General features: G+C 50.9%; 1 protein-coding gene across 1 annotated transcript; it reads right to left on the bottom strand.

The window, feature by feature from the left end:
- Positions 1-161: 161 nt before the first annotated feature.
- On the bottom strand, positions 162-13,791 carry ATP8B1 (ATPase phospholipid transporting 8B1). Its single transcript, XM_029965696.1, has 27 exons — positions 13,705-13,791; positions 10,644-10,833; positions 8,889-8,986; positions 8,506-8,619; positions 8,018-8,116; positions 7,862-7,923; positions 7,403-7,475; positions 7,242-7,312; positions 6,835-6,917; positions 6,568-6,726; positions 6,340-6,428; positions 5,921-6,111; positions 5,625-5,833; positions 5,176-5,219; positions 4,897-5,053; positions 4,154-4,342; positions 3,830-3,942; positions 3,455-3,619; positions 3,246-3,357; positions 3,000-3,075; positions 2,759-2,891; positions 2,313-2,601; positions 1,521-1,744; positions 1,291-1,374; positions 815-1,060; positions 524-662; positions 162-445 (listed from the first exon to the last, which is right to left on the bottom strand). Exons 1-27 carry the CDS (start codon positions 13,708-13,710, stop codon positions 162-164), a joined length of 3,699 nt encoding a protein of 1,232 aa, XP_029821556.1. The 5' UTR covers positions 13,711-13,791.
- Positions 13,792-15,184: the final 1,393 nt, after the last annotated feature.

The following is a 15,184-nucleotide window of genomic DNA, read 5'->3' as shown; positions in this document are numbered from 1 at the left end:
ATCTCGGAACCCTCCCGGGGTCTCTGTGGTGTCACCAGGTCTCAGCCAAGCACGCAGTCAATCGGCCCCCACTGAGCTGCACCCTTTCTGCCCACAAGACCCCAGCCCCAGGCTTGTGTCACCTCCCTGAGGGCACCATCACTTCTTTGTCTCTCAGGGAATTACAGAATCTCAGGCTGGTTTGGGTTGAAAGGGACCTTCGAGCCCATCCTCTCCACTCCCCTGCCACGGGCAGGGCCACCTTCTACCAGCCCAGGTCTCAGCCTGCCAACACCACCTGCCAAATTCACCAAACCAAGGCAGACTGCACTCACTTTGTCGCTCTCCGAAGGCCAGATTGTCATGGCTAAGAAACGCTGGGCCACTACAGGGAGCAGGCAGATGGCAATGGATAAAATCATGGTGAGCCAGAGGTACGGCTGGCGCAGAGCGTTGGGAGCAGTTCCTGGCAATTAACAGAACAATTAGTGTGTGACAGCGCTGCCCGAGACAGGAGCGAGAGCCACAAACCACGAGGACTGACCTGTGAACTGAAAGCCAGAAGGGAAGAGGACGTGGATTCCAGCACTGTGGAAGTCAAATGTGATCCCAAAGTAAAGTGCAATGCTCCCAAACACTGAGAAAGCGTTAACAAAAGTCCAGTAAGATGTGTCCAGGCCAATCTGAAAGCAAGCAAAAGCGCCCAGTGAGTTTATTAATTCCAAATATCATCAACTGCTTTTTGCATATTGTTACATTTTTAGCAGAGAAATTTAGAACCGTGAGCAGAAGGCGTTCTCAGAGCACCAGAGTCCAGGAAGCCACGTTTACTTGCCTGAAAATTGACGACAAAGATCAGGGAAGAGGCTGCTGTGACAGCAAAGGACTGATAATCTGCAGGGGCTTCTCCATCTTGTCCCATAGATTTCATGTAAGCTCCGTAGGGGATGAAGAAGATGATGAGTGAAGTTACAGCTCCGTGGAGCAAACTTAGAAAGAACTTCTTGTAGTTGAAAAGTAGATCCCTCTGGCCCAAAATATAGAGTCTGGGGAACCGAAGGCTCAGCTTGTCGCTCACGTCCTTAATGAAGGGGGGAAAGGAAAGGAAAGCTGTTGCAACGTGTTGTTCTCAGAGTGAGAGAGAGAGAGAGGTGTCCCAAAGGGAATGGCAGATCCCTTTCTCTGTCCAATAGCAGGGCTTTGCATGGAGTAATGCAGGAGGAAAACATTTTAAACACCACAAACCCAAACAAACTGCCCTTGTTTTATGCAAGTAAAGGCAGATGCCTTTGGACTTGTCTGTGGGAGTACCTGGTCGAGCAGGCCGACGAGCAGGACCGGGAGGCTGGAGTAGAGCACGTTGTACAGGGTGATGAACCAGTCCTCGTAGGCTGTCTGCAAAAGAGTCGGTGACTTCTTTGTATCCCACCCTTCCCCTCCAGCTCCTGAGAAAACCTCCATGTGCTCTCCCGTGGCTTTGAGCTCCCTGCACTGACAGAGGACCTGCTTGCCGTGATCCCAGCCCAGCAGCCCCTTCCTACCTGGGCAGAAAAGCCGTTGAAGAAGGAGTACCAGATGTGGACGAGCGTGAAGGCGAAGTTCTTGTAGAAGAAGTATCTCAGAAACTTGCACATCCTGATGTAGGACCATCGCCCGTGGACCAGCAGCAGGCGCTGCAGGTAGCGGAACTGCCCGAAGGAGTAGTCGCTGGACATGACGGCCTGCATCCCCTCCTGGCCACTGATCCCAACTCCAATGTGGGCAGCTGGGGCAAGGACACAAACACCACACGCCAGGTTGGACGTGACTGTCACCTGGGTTCTCTCTCAGTCCTTGCTCTGTCACAACAGACGTGGGAAATCTGACCGAGGGAGAACCAAATGACGAAACGGAGCAAGCAAAGCCCTGAACAAACTGGCCGGGCAGTTTAGGGACATAAACCCCATCCCAGAGGTTTCTTTCTCAGTGGGATCTCTTGGGAAGTGGCTCAAAGAGCAGCAGCTGCAATCCAGGATGGTTAATGCCCCCAGGCAAGGGGCACCCAGGCTATTGCTTTGGTTTTTATATTACACCCCTGTAACCCCCAACATGAGAACAGAGGGAATTCAGGTCCCTTCTCAGGGAATGTGTAAAACAAAAAAAAATAGATCAGGAAAAACCACTAACCATTTCCTAAAGGGCTTCCTCAGAAAGGGAAACAGGCCCAGAAGCTAAAAGCCCTGTGGCAGTGACACAGATGGAAGAGTCTTCGGAGCAGAGAGGGACAGCGGAGAGAGCGCAGGAGCAGGGCAGAGGAGACGTGTCCTAGCCAGAGAGTGCTGCAGCTGCCTTACTTTTGATCATGTTCACGTCGTTGGCGCCGTCCCCGATGGCCAGGGTGACGGCCTTCTTGTACTTCTGCACCAGCTCCACCACCATGGCCTTCTGCTTGGGCGTCACGCGGCAGCAGATCACCGCCCTGCACTCGCACGCCAGGTCCACGAAGTTCTTCTGCTGCTGCTCCTTGTAGGCCTCAGCCCTCCTCCTCTTCTCAGCTTGCTTTTCCTTCTCTTCTGCCGTGCGGGGGAACTTCAGCTTCAGCTTCTTCTTCTTCTTCTTTTTCTTCTCCAGCAGGATTTCGTTCTGTGCAAGAGAAATGTGTCGCGTTCCCTTCTGCACCCTTTCCAGTCCCACTCCAGGTGGTCACTACACTCCCAGCACACATTTCTGGCACTTTAATGAACTGCTCGTGAGGACAAAGGAACAGAGTCCCAAAATCCCAACCAGCCTTTGCACGTACCAGCCAGGAGCCTGTGATGATTAGAGCCCGATCTTTGCTGCCCTGGAAGAAGGGCTCGTTCATCCTGAGAGAGGAATGGGGGCTGGAGCCAGCCCTGTTCCTTTGGTTTTCCAGCCTAGTTTGCAGGAGAGCACTGGAAAGAGAGGGGCAGGCTGTTACAGGAGAACCAAGGACAAACTTTGAGCTTGGTCAGTCCCAGACTGAAAACCCTGGAGAGGAAATCCTCTGTGTTTTCACTTGCCTGGTATCTTCTCCATAGCAGATGGCTGTTTCCTCTGTCAAGAGTTCACAAGAGAACCCAATATTTTCAGCAGTTTCTACATGAAGAAACGGAGAGGAAAGTATTTACTGAAAGTTCTGTCTGTTGGGAGCACTTCAGTAATTTCTGATTTATGCCTCAGTATGAGAATTCCCTTTCAATGCCACAGTGTGGATGAACAGGAAAACATCCTCCTGTTTTTAGCTCCTTGGCTGTAAGCAAACCCACCTTTTTTGTCACCAGTGAGCACCCAGATTTTGATGTCTGCTTTGGAGAGTCTGGAGATAGTTTCTGGAACTCCATCCTGCAGTTTGTCTTCAATAGCTGTTGCACCAAGCAGCTGGGGGGGATTTGAAATGCAGGGGTTTAGTAGCATAAAAAAATGGGTTTCTTTTAATACAAGAATAGAAGTACACTAAAAATGTCCAGCTTCTTACAATCAAGTCTTTTTCTATCTCCTCATACACTTTGTCCAGAGCTTCATCTCGGTTACTTGTAGCTAAACTGGCCTCCACAAACTTTTTATTCCACACATCAAATTCATCCTGACTTATGTCTCTGTAGCACAGGCAGAGAGTCCTGAGAGTTTCATTTGCAAACACCTGAAAAATGACATGCACAAAAGAAAACTCTTCATTTGCAATCCAAATGTAAGAGTTAAGACCAGGGGATTCAGAAAGCTTGATAAAACAAGTCTGATTTGCAGAAGCAATGGCATTTGTGTTAATAGCTCAGGAGAAGGAAATTAATGACGTTGTTGTCAGAAAGACACGATTGTTGATTTAAAACCGGCATATAAAAAACAAACATACGTCCAGCGCCTCTTCTGTGGCCTCTCTCTTTGGATTGCTGGGGTGCAGCCTCTCATAAATCACCGTGTCAGCCCCTTTGCAGTACAGCCTGATGTCCCCCCCGGCCTCTCTGACTGCGCAGGAAAACAGGAGAGGTGGCACAAAACGTCAGAGCACAGAGGAACAGTCTCAGGTTGGATTTTTCAGCCTGTTGCTACGTGCCAAAGCTACAAGATCAGGCTTCTTGTGCCACAGGGCTGTCACCCAGCTGCTAATTCTTGCCCCCCAGTCCCCCCTTCCCCCAGGAGACACCCTTTTCACGGAGGTCGGTCGCCAGGAGCTCACCGATGACGGACATCCTCTTCCTGTCGCTGTTGAAGTCCAGGATGGCCAGGACCTCGTAGGTCCTGTGGGCGCCCATCTCGCTGAGCGTGATGGTGTTCTGGGTGCGGGACAGGAAGACGTAGCCCAGGTTCCTGGCGGCCGTCACCAGGGCCCCCTCGTCCGGGGAGGCTGCCTGGTAGTTGAGCTGACCTGCAGCGTTGGAGGAGGGAGGAGAGAAAGCCAGGATACACCTGAGGACACACCTGGACAGCCCCAACACGGAGAACAGCGACCAAGGACCCCTTTTTGCTGGATGTGCTCCCATCGGGATCAGTCCTGAACCCACCTGCCTGCAGGCACCAAAAACTCCTCTGCCTCGATATCTTGGTTTCTCAGTGCAGCCATTTAAGCTCCAAAAGACCAACCCTTGGCCACAGACACCCATACAACGAGTGGACACAGCCCCAAGAGCAAGAAAGGGACAGGGTGCTGTTGGTATCACCAGCTCACAAAGGTGGGAGTGAAGCAACATTCCCATGTTTTCACTGAATCTTCCAACCTGATGTTTCCCATCCCCGAATTCAATAGCTGGTCACCTCTACATTTGGGTTTGTTTCATTGAAAAGAGCATGATAACACTCCTCCTCCTTTATGGGATCAGCACTGCCTTTGGGCCTCTCCCCTGTGCAATCCCTGCATGTGAATTATCGTTTCCTCCTGCACGAGGAAAAAAAAAAACAAACCAACAAAAAGCCCACACTCACCATCAGAGGTGTCAGCCATGACCGTGTGACAAATGGCAAGCAGAAAAAAGAACTTGTGAATCTCTGGCTCCTTCCCAGCCTTTATTTGCTCTATCAGGTAGTGGTCATAGAAGAGGAACTTCCCGTCCGCGTACACATTCCAGCTGAAATCCACTCGCTGCTTGGAAAACGGGGCAGGGGAGAGGCCGAGTTACCCCAGGTGCCCTTGCTTTGTGCCCCCCTGCACCTCCCCACGCCGTGCCGAGGCGCCGTGCCCGTGCCGCAGTTCCACGGACCTACCTCGGGGTGGCTCTGGAGCTGCCCCGCTCTGTCCCGGCTGTCTCCTGCAAGGCGAGCACCCGCCGTCAGAGGGACCACAGCAAAGCTTTTACAACCCAGCACGAAGTCAGACAGATCTAAATTATGTCCTGCACTAGGAGTGGAAGGAACAGGGAGAGGGGAAGCTGCTGCTCTTGCTGAATTTCCTCGGTTGTTTCTAGGTCTTGTCCCCAAAACATTTTAGTGAAAGTAAATAGTTTTGTAAATTTTCTGCTGGGAAGTTTCCACTCGAGCCCATCAAGTTCCACTCTCTAAATGGGAAAACAGTGGGAAAACCCCACTGTAATTCAACTGTACTGGAGCTTTTACTCAGTGCCAGGGCAAACTGGGGCAGTTCAGCTGGAACTCAGACGACTCGTGTGCACCTGATTTCCCTGGAGCATTAAAATCCCTCCCTTTGCCCAGATTACCGTATCTTTGGCCGTTTATGCAGCACTTTTTAAAGGTCATGATGTTCTGGGTGAGGGTCCCGGTCTTGTCCGAGAAGATGTACTGGATCTGCCCCAGCTGCTCGTTGAGCGTGGTGGTCCTGGCCTTGGCCGCCGTGTCCTTCTCGGCGTAGTACATCTGCAGGTCCCAGTTGATGAAGTAGCTCTGGCCAAAGCGAATCACTTCCACACTGAAGGAGAAAGGGAATGCTGGAATGTTCTCCCTGCCAGCTGCAGCTCAGCCCCGAAATCACGGCACCGCCCCGGCACCCCCCTACCTGACGTAGAGGGAGATGGGCACCATGGTGTTGAGGACGATGATGTAGCCCCAGAAGTTGAGGAAGCCCCTGTAGGGAGGGCTGAAGTCCTCTGAGTCATACAGGTACCAGGAGCAGTTGCCAACCTGCTGCTCCCAGTAGGTGTGCCCGATGGCCAGCCCGGCCGACAGCAGGATGAGGACCACGATGATCTGCGGGGGGCACACGGGCCTGTCACTCTCTGCCCACCTTAAATCCCAAATCCCCGTCAAAACATGACAGGAGAACAGGAGTAAACCTTTCCCACAAAGGCACCTTCCTGCATTTCCTCCTGCTCCACCCCAGCTCAGCAAAACAATTGGAGACGTTCTTGTTACACACCTGGCTTGGCATTCACTACTCACTCAAAAACCCTGGGAATTTTAAACAAAAAGCCTTACAGTATAAACCATGTAGTTCATGAGGGAGTCAATCTTGGTCCTTTTAAATCTCGTCTTCCCGCTGTTTTTCATAATTTTGGTGTCAGCACCTAAAAAATGAAGAGTAAAAAATTCAAACAGGGGAAAGATATAACAAAGGAACAAGTGGCTGTTTTACCACACCAGGACATGAAATGCAGGTGATGTCTAGAGGATGAAGATGCCTTTTCACTCTAAATGTTAACACACCTGCAAACACCACCATTCCGTGGCAGAAATCTGTGTTCCTGATCTTACACCCACGCAACAAAATCTTATCAGCATCCAGGGAGTAACTGGAGTTCCTCCAGAATAACGTTCCTGTGAACTTGTCCAGTCGGTTATTGGGCTCTTCACACTCAATCAGACCTACAGAATTTGGAGGGGAATGTGTTTAATTCACCAGAAGCACAGAAGGAGCTTTACTTTGCTTGCACTGAGCTGTGAACTCAGTGCCAAGGATAGAGCTGTACCAACCATCAAAGTTTGCCAGGGAGCTCTCCTCCTGAAGCTGCCTGTGTGTCACCTCCAGGGCCATTTTGAACTTTAAATTAGTCTCACTGAGAAGAAAGGATAAAAAGGATAAAAAGGAGAGATGTTTGAACAACATTAAATGGAGGAAATGGATATGCCACGGGTGCCACCACTTCTCTGGACAACCTTTTCCAGAGGTAAAAAATCAGTCCATGTCCTTCCTATGTCACATTCTCCAACACTTCTGACATCTCTGTGCCACTCCAGTGGACCCTCACTGATTTATAATGATCCTTGAATGGTGGGAATCAACACAGTTCCCACAGTTCCCCACTTAACAGGTAGAATCTGAGGTGCACCCCCTTTGCTCTCTGACCCATCATCCCAAATTAACTCCGAGACATCCTCACCCATCCAGTTCAGCTGTCTCCACGTAGCACAGGCTGTTTGGTTCTGAGCTGGACAGCAGCAAAATGTCAGCCTAGAAAACAAATCAAGTAAAAATAAATGCAGGTCAAGGTTCCCCCAGAACTCTGTAGAAACATAAACCAAAAGCATCTGCAGCACTTACAGGAATGAAGGTGTTTTTCCTCAGACGAATGACGTCGCCAACTTGAATATCTTTCCATTTTGTGGTTTTGAACCTGATATCAAGATAGTTTGATGATTACTACTCTTTAATCTAGAGCACTATGCACTCCATACGTCTTGCAATACTGGACTTTCCTTAAGAGGAAAACAGGACCTCTTGGGATAGAGTAGGTTTGCTTTTTGGAAACAGGTCTGTAATTTAGAAGTCCTAACCTACTTCTTCTCTTCCCCCTCCACCTGGATATAAATTCCTGTCCTTCTCTCCAGAGTCTCTCAGCACAGATTTAGCGCCACAGGATTAATGTTAAATTATTCCTTTGGCCAATTCTCCTCCAGTTTCAATTAGGTTTTCCCCCCCCGGGTAGCAGAGAACAGAGAGCTGAACGCCCTCAGATCCCTGACAAAGCTCAGTAACAAGGCAAACAAGGCACATTCACACCTTCCATCCTTGATGACATCACATGTCCTGTTGTTGACCTCGTTGTCCATCCTGTGCCGGGCCTGAAACCAGAGCAGAGAACGTGTCACAACAGGGCAAAGGAGCTCCACCGGGGGGGAGGGTTTGCTCTTCAGGTGAACAGAGCAGGGCTCTTACAATGTCATCCACCAGGTCTTTGACTGCAGTGATTCCCAGCACGAAGAGCAGGGGCACCAGCGTCGTGTACCAGGCCAGGGTGCTTATCTGGGGAATGGACTACAAAACAGCAAGGGAAGCAGGTCAGTTCAGCACGAGCTCAACCCAGAGACCTTTCCTACCGATCTGACTGGAGCAGGAGAAAGAAACCAACAGAGCAGAGGGAATTTTTTTAAGTCAGGCTGTGAGAATGAACGAAACTCTCCAGGAGAAGCTTGGCTGTGCTGCTCGACATCAGCAGCAGCTCCTCTTTAAAAATCATATATTCTGTGGGTGCTTCTGATTCCCGAGTTGAACTCCAGACACATCTTTTCCCCATGAAACTCCTGAGCTCTGCATCCAGCCCATCCTGTTTCTGTTGGGAACAGTTCAGGCAGTGCCCTGAACTGTGTCACAAATACCACTGAGCCCAAATTCCCTCCACGGGGAGTGTTCTCTGCCTTTCTTACCTGCAAAATGAGAAGAACAAGGAAATAGAAGTTGGCTGCCCTCTTGAACTGTTCGAACAGATTCAGAGGTAAAAAAGTGATGGGGTTGTACTTGTATGTCTTAATTGCATTGTCCTGTGGGAGAAACCCAAATGTCAGGTTCTTCTTCCATCACAAATGTGCATATTTTTAAGCAAAGATATTTTGGGCTGAGGGCACCTGGCTTCTCTAAACCTTGATTTTCCATTCACAACCCCCAACCCAGTTCCCCCTCCTCTGCTGGAAACCCTAAGGAAGTTGGAACGGTGGCTTTTCCACCGCTCCCCAGCCATCCCGAAGATGCCGCGGGGATAAAGGAAGCATTCGCCTGGCAGTTAGCACCTCGTTGAGGCGGGACGACTTACCGCGTATTTGCTTTTTTTGAAGCACAGGAAGATCGTTCTCTTAAAGGCGGGCTGCTCGTAGAAGCGCCGGTCGTTTGCTTTCACTTGCCAGGTGCAGTCTGGAAGCGACAAAACGGGTCAAAACTCGCCACAAACACAAAATCTGGCCCTTTTAGGCTTTCTCTCAAATCCATCTTCTAAAGGCACCTTCGACTGGAGCAAGGCTGGTACCTGCTTTTTAGTGCAGAGGCTAAAAAAAAGCTTTTCAAGGCGGTTTTCCAGGCTATTTGTCTTTATTAACAATTCAAATGTCACCGGGGGTAGGAAGAAGTGTTGCTTAACGATTTAAAAGGTGCCACGGTTTTCATTTGCACCCACAAAAAAGGGACAAATCTGCAGGGTTCATTTTATTTCCTCAGTTTTGTCCGATCTCATGAAAACTCAGGGATAGGAATTGCACTGGGGAAGTGATTTTCCATGCCTGCGACTGACGCAGGCAGGGTTTGGAAACGCAGCTTCCCTGACTCATCCCACGAGCATCTCCCCCTTCCCTCAACCCGCGGCTGCTCTTCCTGGTTTCCTGGGATTCTCCTCCCCGCGAAACCGCCGGCGGCAGAGGCGTGGGAGCACAAAGCCTTTTGTTTTCCTCCCACCTTCCAGCAAGTCCGGACTGGCACACCTGGATCTTTCCCCTTTTTTTTTTTTTCGGGGCTTGTAACCAACGTGAAAGCCACAAGCTCGTAACGAGCCCCGAAGATAAAAGAGAAATATTTACCTTGGAGGACCGGGTCTGGGGTTAAAAGTTTATAAGAGCACGAATTGAGAAAGTAATTAAATTTGGTGAAAATGACAGGGCTAAACAAAATCGTCAACGAGTCTACATAAACATTTCTTCACCACATTCTGAAAACATTGATAAAACTGATAGAAACCCGGCAAATTGGGTGCTGAAATAAAACCTGCAGGAAGGAAGCTCCGTGAAATTAATGACTTTAATCTCTGACACTAATGCCTAATATTTGGGCAGCTGCGTTGGTCAGTCATCATCTTTAAAGAATGTCATCACACAAATCCCCAAAACGAAAGGTGTGATGGGGGTTGTAAATTGAAAACACATCGGAGGTGGTTATAAAACCAGAGGGGAGTTGCCACCCGAGCAGGAAGGAATCTGTATTAATTAAACAGGCCTTGGTTAAATGAAAAGTGCTCCCACTGCAGCCCTGCAGAAGGGGGATTTAAAGGAGCTACAGCTCTTCCTCGGGCAGAGGCTTGAAGGGATGCCAGAAAGGTTCCTCCCCCTGATGTTCCTCCCCTGGCAGCAGCCACAGGCTGCACCTGATGGTTCCTTTGAACTCCTCCCACTCACCTTTTACCTTTCAGGAATCTCAGGAGGCTACAAAAGGAGCGGTGAGGCGGAAATCTGCTCCGTGCAAGCCTCAGGGAGCAGAAATCCAGGGAAACCACTGGCTGGACACGGCAAACAGCTTCTGCTGGTGCCAGTTCCCAGAGGACTGGGAGGACAAGCATCTGGAGCTCTGCTCCAGCAGTTCCCAGAGCACAGGCCATGCACATCCAGTGCCTGCCTTAATTAAGAGGAGGTCACCACACAACTCATTAGCTTTATGCAGGGACTGGTGGTCCAGAACTGTTGCTGCAGCTCGGAACGGAGCTTTGTTAAACCGACCTGCCATCAACTCCTCCTCCACACTCAGATAAGCTCTTCCAAATCCCACCTGACAACTGAGCACAGGATGGTTTCTCCCCAGCCCCTGGTACCTTTTCTGCCGGGCTCTCGGCTCTCCTCGCCGTGGCTTTGGCTCTGTCCCGGCTCAGCCCCGGGCTGCCGAGGCTCCAGCTCGTCCTCCGTCTCGTCGTCGCTGTAGGGCATCACCTCATCGTTGGGCTGGGAGTCCTCGTCCAGGGTGGTCTCTGAGTCCCTCTCTGAGGTCATCCTGCTAACGCCCTGCTGGCATTTTGGAAACCACAGCTCTCATTTCGCTCTGCCGGTGCCGGTCACCAGCCCCGCGTCTGAAACCAGTTTCCCCAGGAGAGCAGAGGGCAGGGGCTCGGTTCTCCAGCCCAGAGCACAGGCAGTTCTCGTCCCAGGCCTTCATTACCATCCTGCTCCGTGTGATTTGGTGGCACCCGCCAGCCCAAGGAACACCGTGTGCTCCAGAGGCAGCACACTGCCAGTGGGATGGAGGAACTGGGCAGCCCACAGACACCCATTACTGGAGCCCTGCTTGGCCACAGGGGGCCACACCAAACCCCACCTCAGCTCCTGCAAAGCTGAACTGTGTCCCCTCCTTCATATCTGCCAGAAGAGAGAGATAAATATTAATGAGCACTGCCTGTGCTGCTCCAGTGACAAGGTGCTGGCGGGGAGCCCGGGCAGGCCACGCTCCCGAGCCTGCCGGTTCCCAAAACACCCCAAACCCAGCAGGGACTAACACAGCTTCTGCCAGGAGCCAGCCAAGCTGCTGGAGGCTGCTCTGGCATGGGCTTAGCCAGGAATATGACAGCTGGTCACTACCACGGGGGTGGAACCTGTCAGGTCTGTGAAGAGATCGTTTGTTTCCCTGAACAGCCTCGGAGTTAGGGAATACACCTCAAGCTCCAGCTCAGGCCCCGTGAATATTTTGGCTCACTGTGGTATTTTGGTTCATTTCTGCTCTTTTTGGCTGCTGTTGTTCTTTCTGCCCTGCTAACACCTCCCGTGGGGGGAAAGCAGCTGGAGCTCCTCACACACACAAAATGCCACCAGATCCTTGACTGGCTCTCGCTCTGCGACAAACAACACAAGCTCCTGGCACCCAGAGATTCAGCCCTCAGCCTATTAATCTTTACCGATTAACTGCTTAATGATTAATGAGCTAATTAATCATGCAGAGGGTTCGATGAGATGTCAGAACCACACTGCTTTTGTCTGGTGGCTAAATGGAAATTCCTACGACGCCACCAGAGGTGCTGCTGCGGGGCCCGGGGCAGAGCAGCCCTCCAGTGGCAGCCCGACAAATTGGTTTAGAGTGAAGTTTCTTGTCACCAAGCGTGGAAGAAAAGAGCAGGCTGGGCTGGCAGGGCCGTGTCAGGAGTTCAAGGAAGGTGGAGAACAATCACCTGGGCTGGAAGGACCCAGCTCTTAGTTACTGCTTGATCAAATGCTCAGAGAGCACTTTAAAAAGCTGGTCCTCGCTTTCTAGTTCCAGGTTTGAAGGGGCTTCCACCCCGTTTCAGGGAGGTCACAAAGCAGAAACACTGACTTCAGTCTAGAGGAAGCATTGGGTCCCGTGCTGGCAGGGAGCAACACCCAGCTCTGGCTCCCAGCTTGGAAAATCCAGCTGATCCAAGGGCAGTATTGATATATGGGGAGGTGAAGGAGATGAAAGTAGCATTAAACACCAATTTAACTCTACCTGCCCCAGTTTTTACATACCAAAAGGACAAATTCCACAGTGCTTTGGTCGCTGGGGTTTTGTGTCTGCTCCTGCCTCAGGGCAAGCACCAGCTAATTGGGAATAATTTAAACCTTGTAAAAAAAGCACTTACTGCATTTGTTTGCAGGCATTTAACAACAGCCAAACCCAATCTTGCTCTAACAGTCACTGCACATGACACTGGTTTGAGAACTTGGGGTCACAGGGACTGTAACTTTAATGCTGCAAATCAGAGCATCACAAACCCAAACAGCACGAAAAGGAACTCAGAGAGACCCTTCTGAGCTGCTTCAGCTACAGCAAGATGTTCCACTGCTTCAGCCAGCTCTTAGAAAGAGCAAAGCCTGATCCTCAGACAGATCAGATTTAGTTCTTTACTGGAGGAACCAACACCAGCTCACAGGAGGGCTGAGTACCAGCTCCCAAAACTGCCCCAGAAAAGCACGTCTGACATCAGCCCCTGGGGTGGGGGTTCCCCAAGGACCTTCTGGCAGCTGCACAATTACTCCAATGACATTTTCCCCCAAGGGACAGCAGTAATTATTCTGCCATCCCAGAATGGGGAGTCTGAGCTGGGAAGGGATATAAATAAACTGGAATAAATCAACTCCTCTGGGTCCACCCAGCTCCTGACTCTACACACCCTCCCTGCACTGTGACCCCGGAGAAAATTCCCACCCAGAACCTGCCAACACGTGCCTGGGGTGACTCAGAATTACCCCTAAAAGGTTCAAACTCAACTGATCCCAGCGTGGCTGCAGATAAAATGCAGATAAGTGAAGCCGTGCTGTGCATGAAAATGAGTATGAAGGGCATTCCAACATAATTAATTGATCCCTGTGGGCCAAAACACCAAAAATCCTACAGAAAATCATCCCAAGGAAGAGAAACCCACAACCCACAGGCCCAGCTGCCTGAGGCCACACAGGGATGGTTGAAGATGGGCCATGGCAGAACCAAAATTATCATTTTACCCATTATCTGCCCTGGGATTTCTCATTAACAGAGTCCCATCATTTAAAGTCCAAGGCAAGACTATCTTTGCAGAAGATAAGACAGCTGGTAACCTTTGCTCAAGCTGCAGGTCCCAGGGCACTCTGAAGGGGTTTCCACCTGCCTTTTTAAGAGGGTGTCACGTTGCTCTCAAGGTTCACATTGTACAACAGCCTATCTTGGGGTTAATAAAGGAATAGGAATTACTTTGGGGCACACTCAAACAGCGTTGTTTGGCACGTTATAAATAGAGTTCTTCTCCCAGATATTGCCCTACCCATCAAAACCAGCAGGGATTTTTAGCTGGGAAAAATAAAGGTTACTTCCTGCTCCCGAGGTGGGAGATTACAGGAAAACACCTTTTCTGGCAGCACCTCCAGTGGACACTGCAGGTGTTTTCCTAAACTGACCTTCATCCAGTGGGGTGTGGGACTGAAGCAGAGGCTGCATTACAGGTGCTGACACCGCCTGCTCCCAGAGAATCCCGTGTCCTGCTTCAGATCAGGCTCCATCTGCAACAAAACAAGGCAGAAAAGGGTTTCTTGGCTGATTTCCACCTCGTGTGCACTCAGTGACAAAAACATTCCTCAGGCAAACCGTGGCATTAATTTGCCTTGCAAAGTTTCTTAAGCAAAAGGGAGGTTTCTGGTTAGCCCTCCAAACCTTTCCATGCTGCTCCTCTTTGGCAAACAGTCCTTTCCTTGATTTAATCCTGGTTTGTCCACATTGCTCATCCTTCCCCCGCTTTTTTCCACGCTTTACCTCTGCCTCCCCCTGTGCAGCGTTTTGTAGCCCAGAGCGTCCACCAACTCGCTCAAATTGCCCGTCTCCACCGCCCAATTTAAAGCGTATTTCTAATTTACGTAGGAACACGTGAGGAGAACCCACGAGACGTGGCAGAGGAATGAAAAGCAGAGGTGTGAGCACCGCGTTCCTCACCCCGACAAGCGCCGGGACACAGAGAGGGTAAGTGATTTGCCCCAGGGCATTGGGGAAGTCACCGGCAGAGCCGGGGTTGGGTTTCACAAGCTCCCGGCTACGGCCGCACAAAGCATCTCATTTAACAGGGGCGGGGAAGAACATCACCCCCGGAACGACACCCATCAACCCCTCCCCAGGGTCAAGTGCTGGCAGAGGAGATTCCTCGGCCCTCAAACCACCACCACGGCGACAGCAGAGCGGGGAAACACCTTGGGGCTCGTTTAAAATTAGCTTTGGTGCCAAGAGAGCGAGTGGCTTTTGGAATTCACCCCCCCAAACTGCAAAGGAACAGGGACAAGCTGTCTCCCGCGGCAGAATTAAGTGAGGACAGTTTGGAAGTTACTGGAAAGAGTCTCTGTGATGCCTACAAGGTAACACGGGGACAAACCCAGGCCTGGGACAGGCACAAAAGCACCCATGCTCTAATATGGACGCCAGTGGAGAAACCCCAAAATGCCCAAATGCCACTCGACTCCTGAACCAGACAGAAATTGGAAGCAAGCACAGACTTTTACAGGGAGTTAAAACCCAGGGACTCCAGCAGCAGCAGCAGCCCCAGTGGTGGTGGCAGCTCATCCCAAATCCCCCCCAGAGAGCGGGGATGGAACCCCCCGCGCCGTTGCTCACCCCCTGCCAGCGCTCCCTGCCAGCGCTCCCCGTGCCCTTCGGCCTCTTGGGTTTCAAACCCGGCTCCCGGTGACACCCGAGCCGCGCCGAAATGCTCCATTAGCTGCTCCATTTAGCGAGGAAGGGATGCTATTCATGCTATAGGCACCGACCGGGGGGGGAACAGGACCGGGACACCGATTTTCTCGGAGCTCAAAATATCCTTTCCAAGCCAAGCACTGATCCCACAGGTAACTTTCCCGGGATTTTCTGCTGCGGAATTATACTGTGTCTTAACGCAGA

This window comes from Manacus vitellinus, unplaced genomic scaffold, assembly GCF_001715985.3.
Source record: "Manacus vitellinus isolate BGI_N305 unplaced genomic scaffold, ASM171598v3 scaffold_115_pilon, whole genome shotgun sequence".
NCBI classification, from domain to species: Eukaryota; Metazoa; Chordata; class Aves; order Passeriformes; family Pipridae; genus Manacus; species Manacus vitellinus.
Note: the sequence above shows the minus strand (reverse complement) of the source record. Positions and strands in the feature narration are given on the sequence as shown.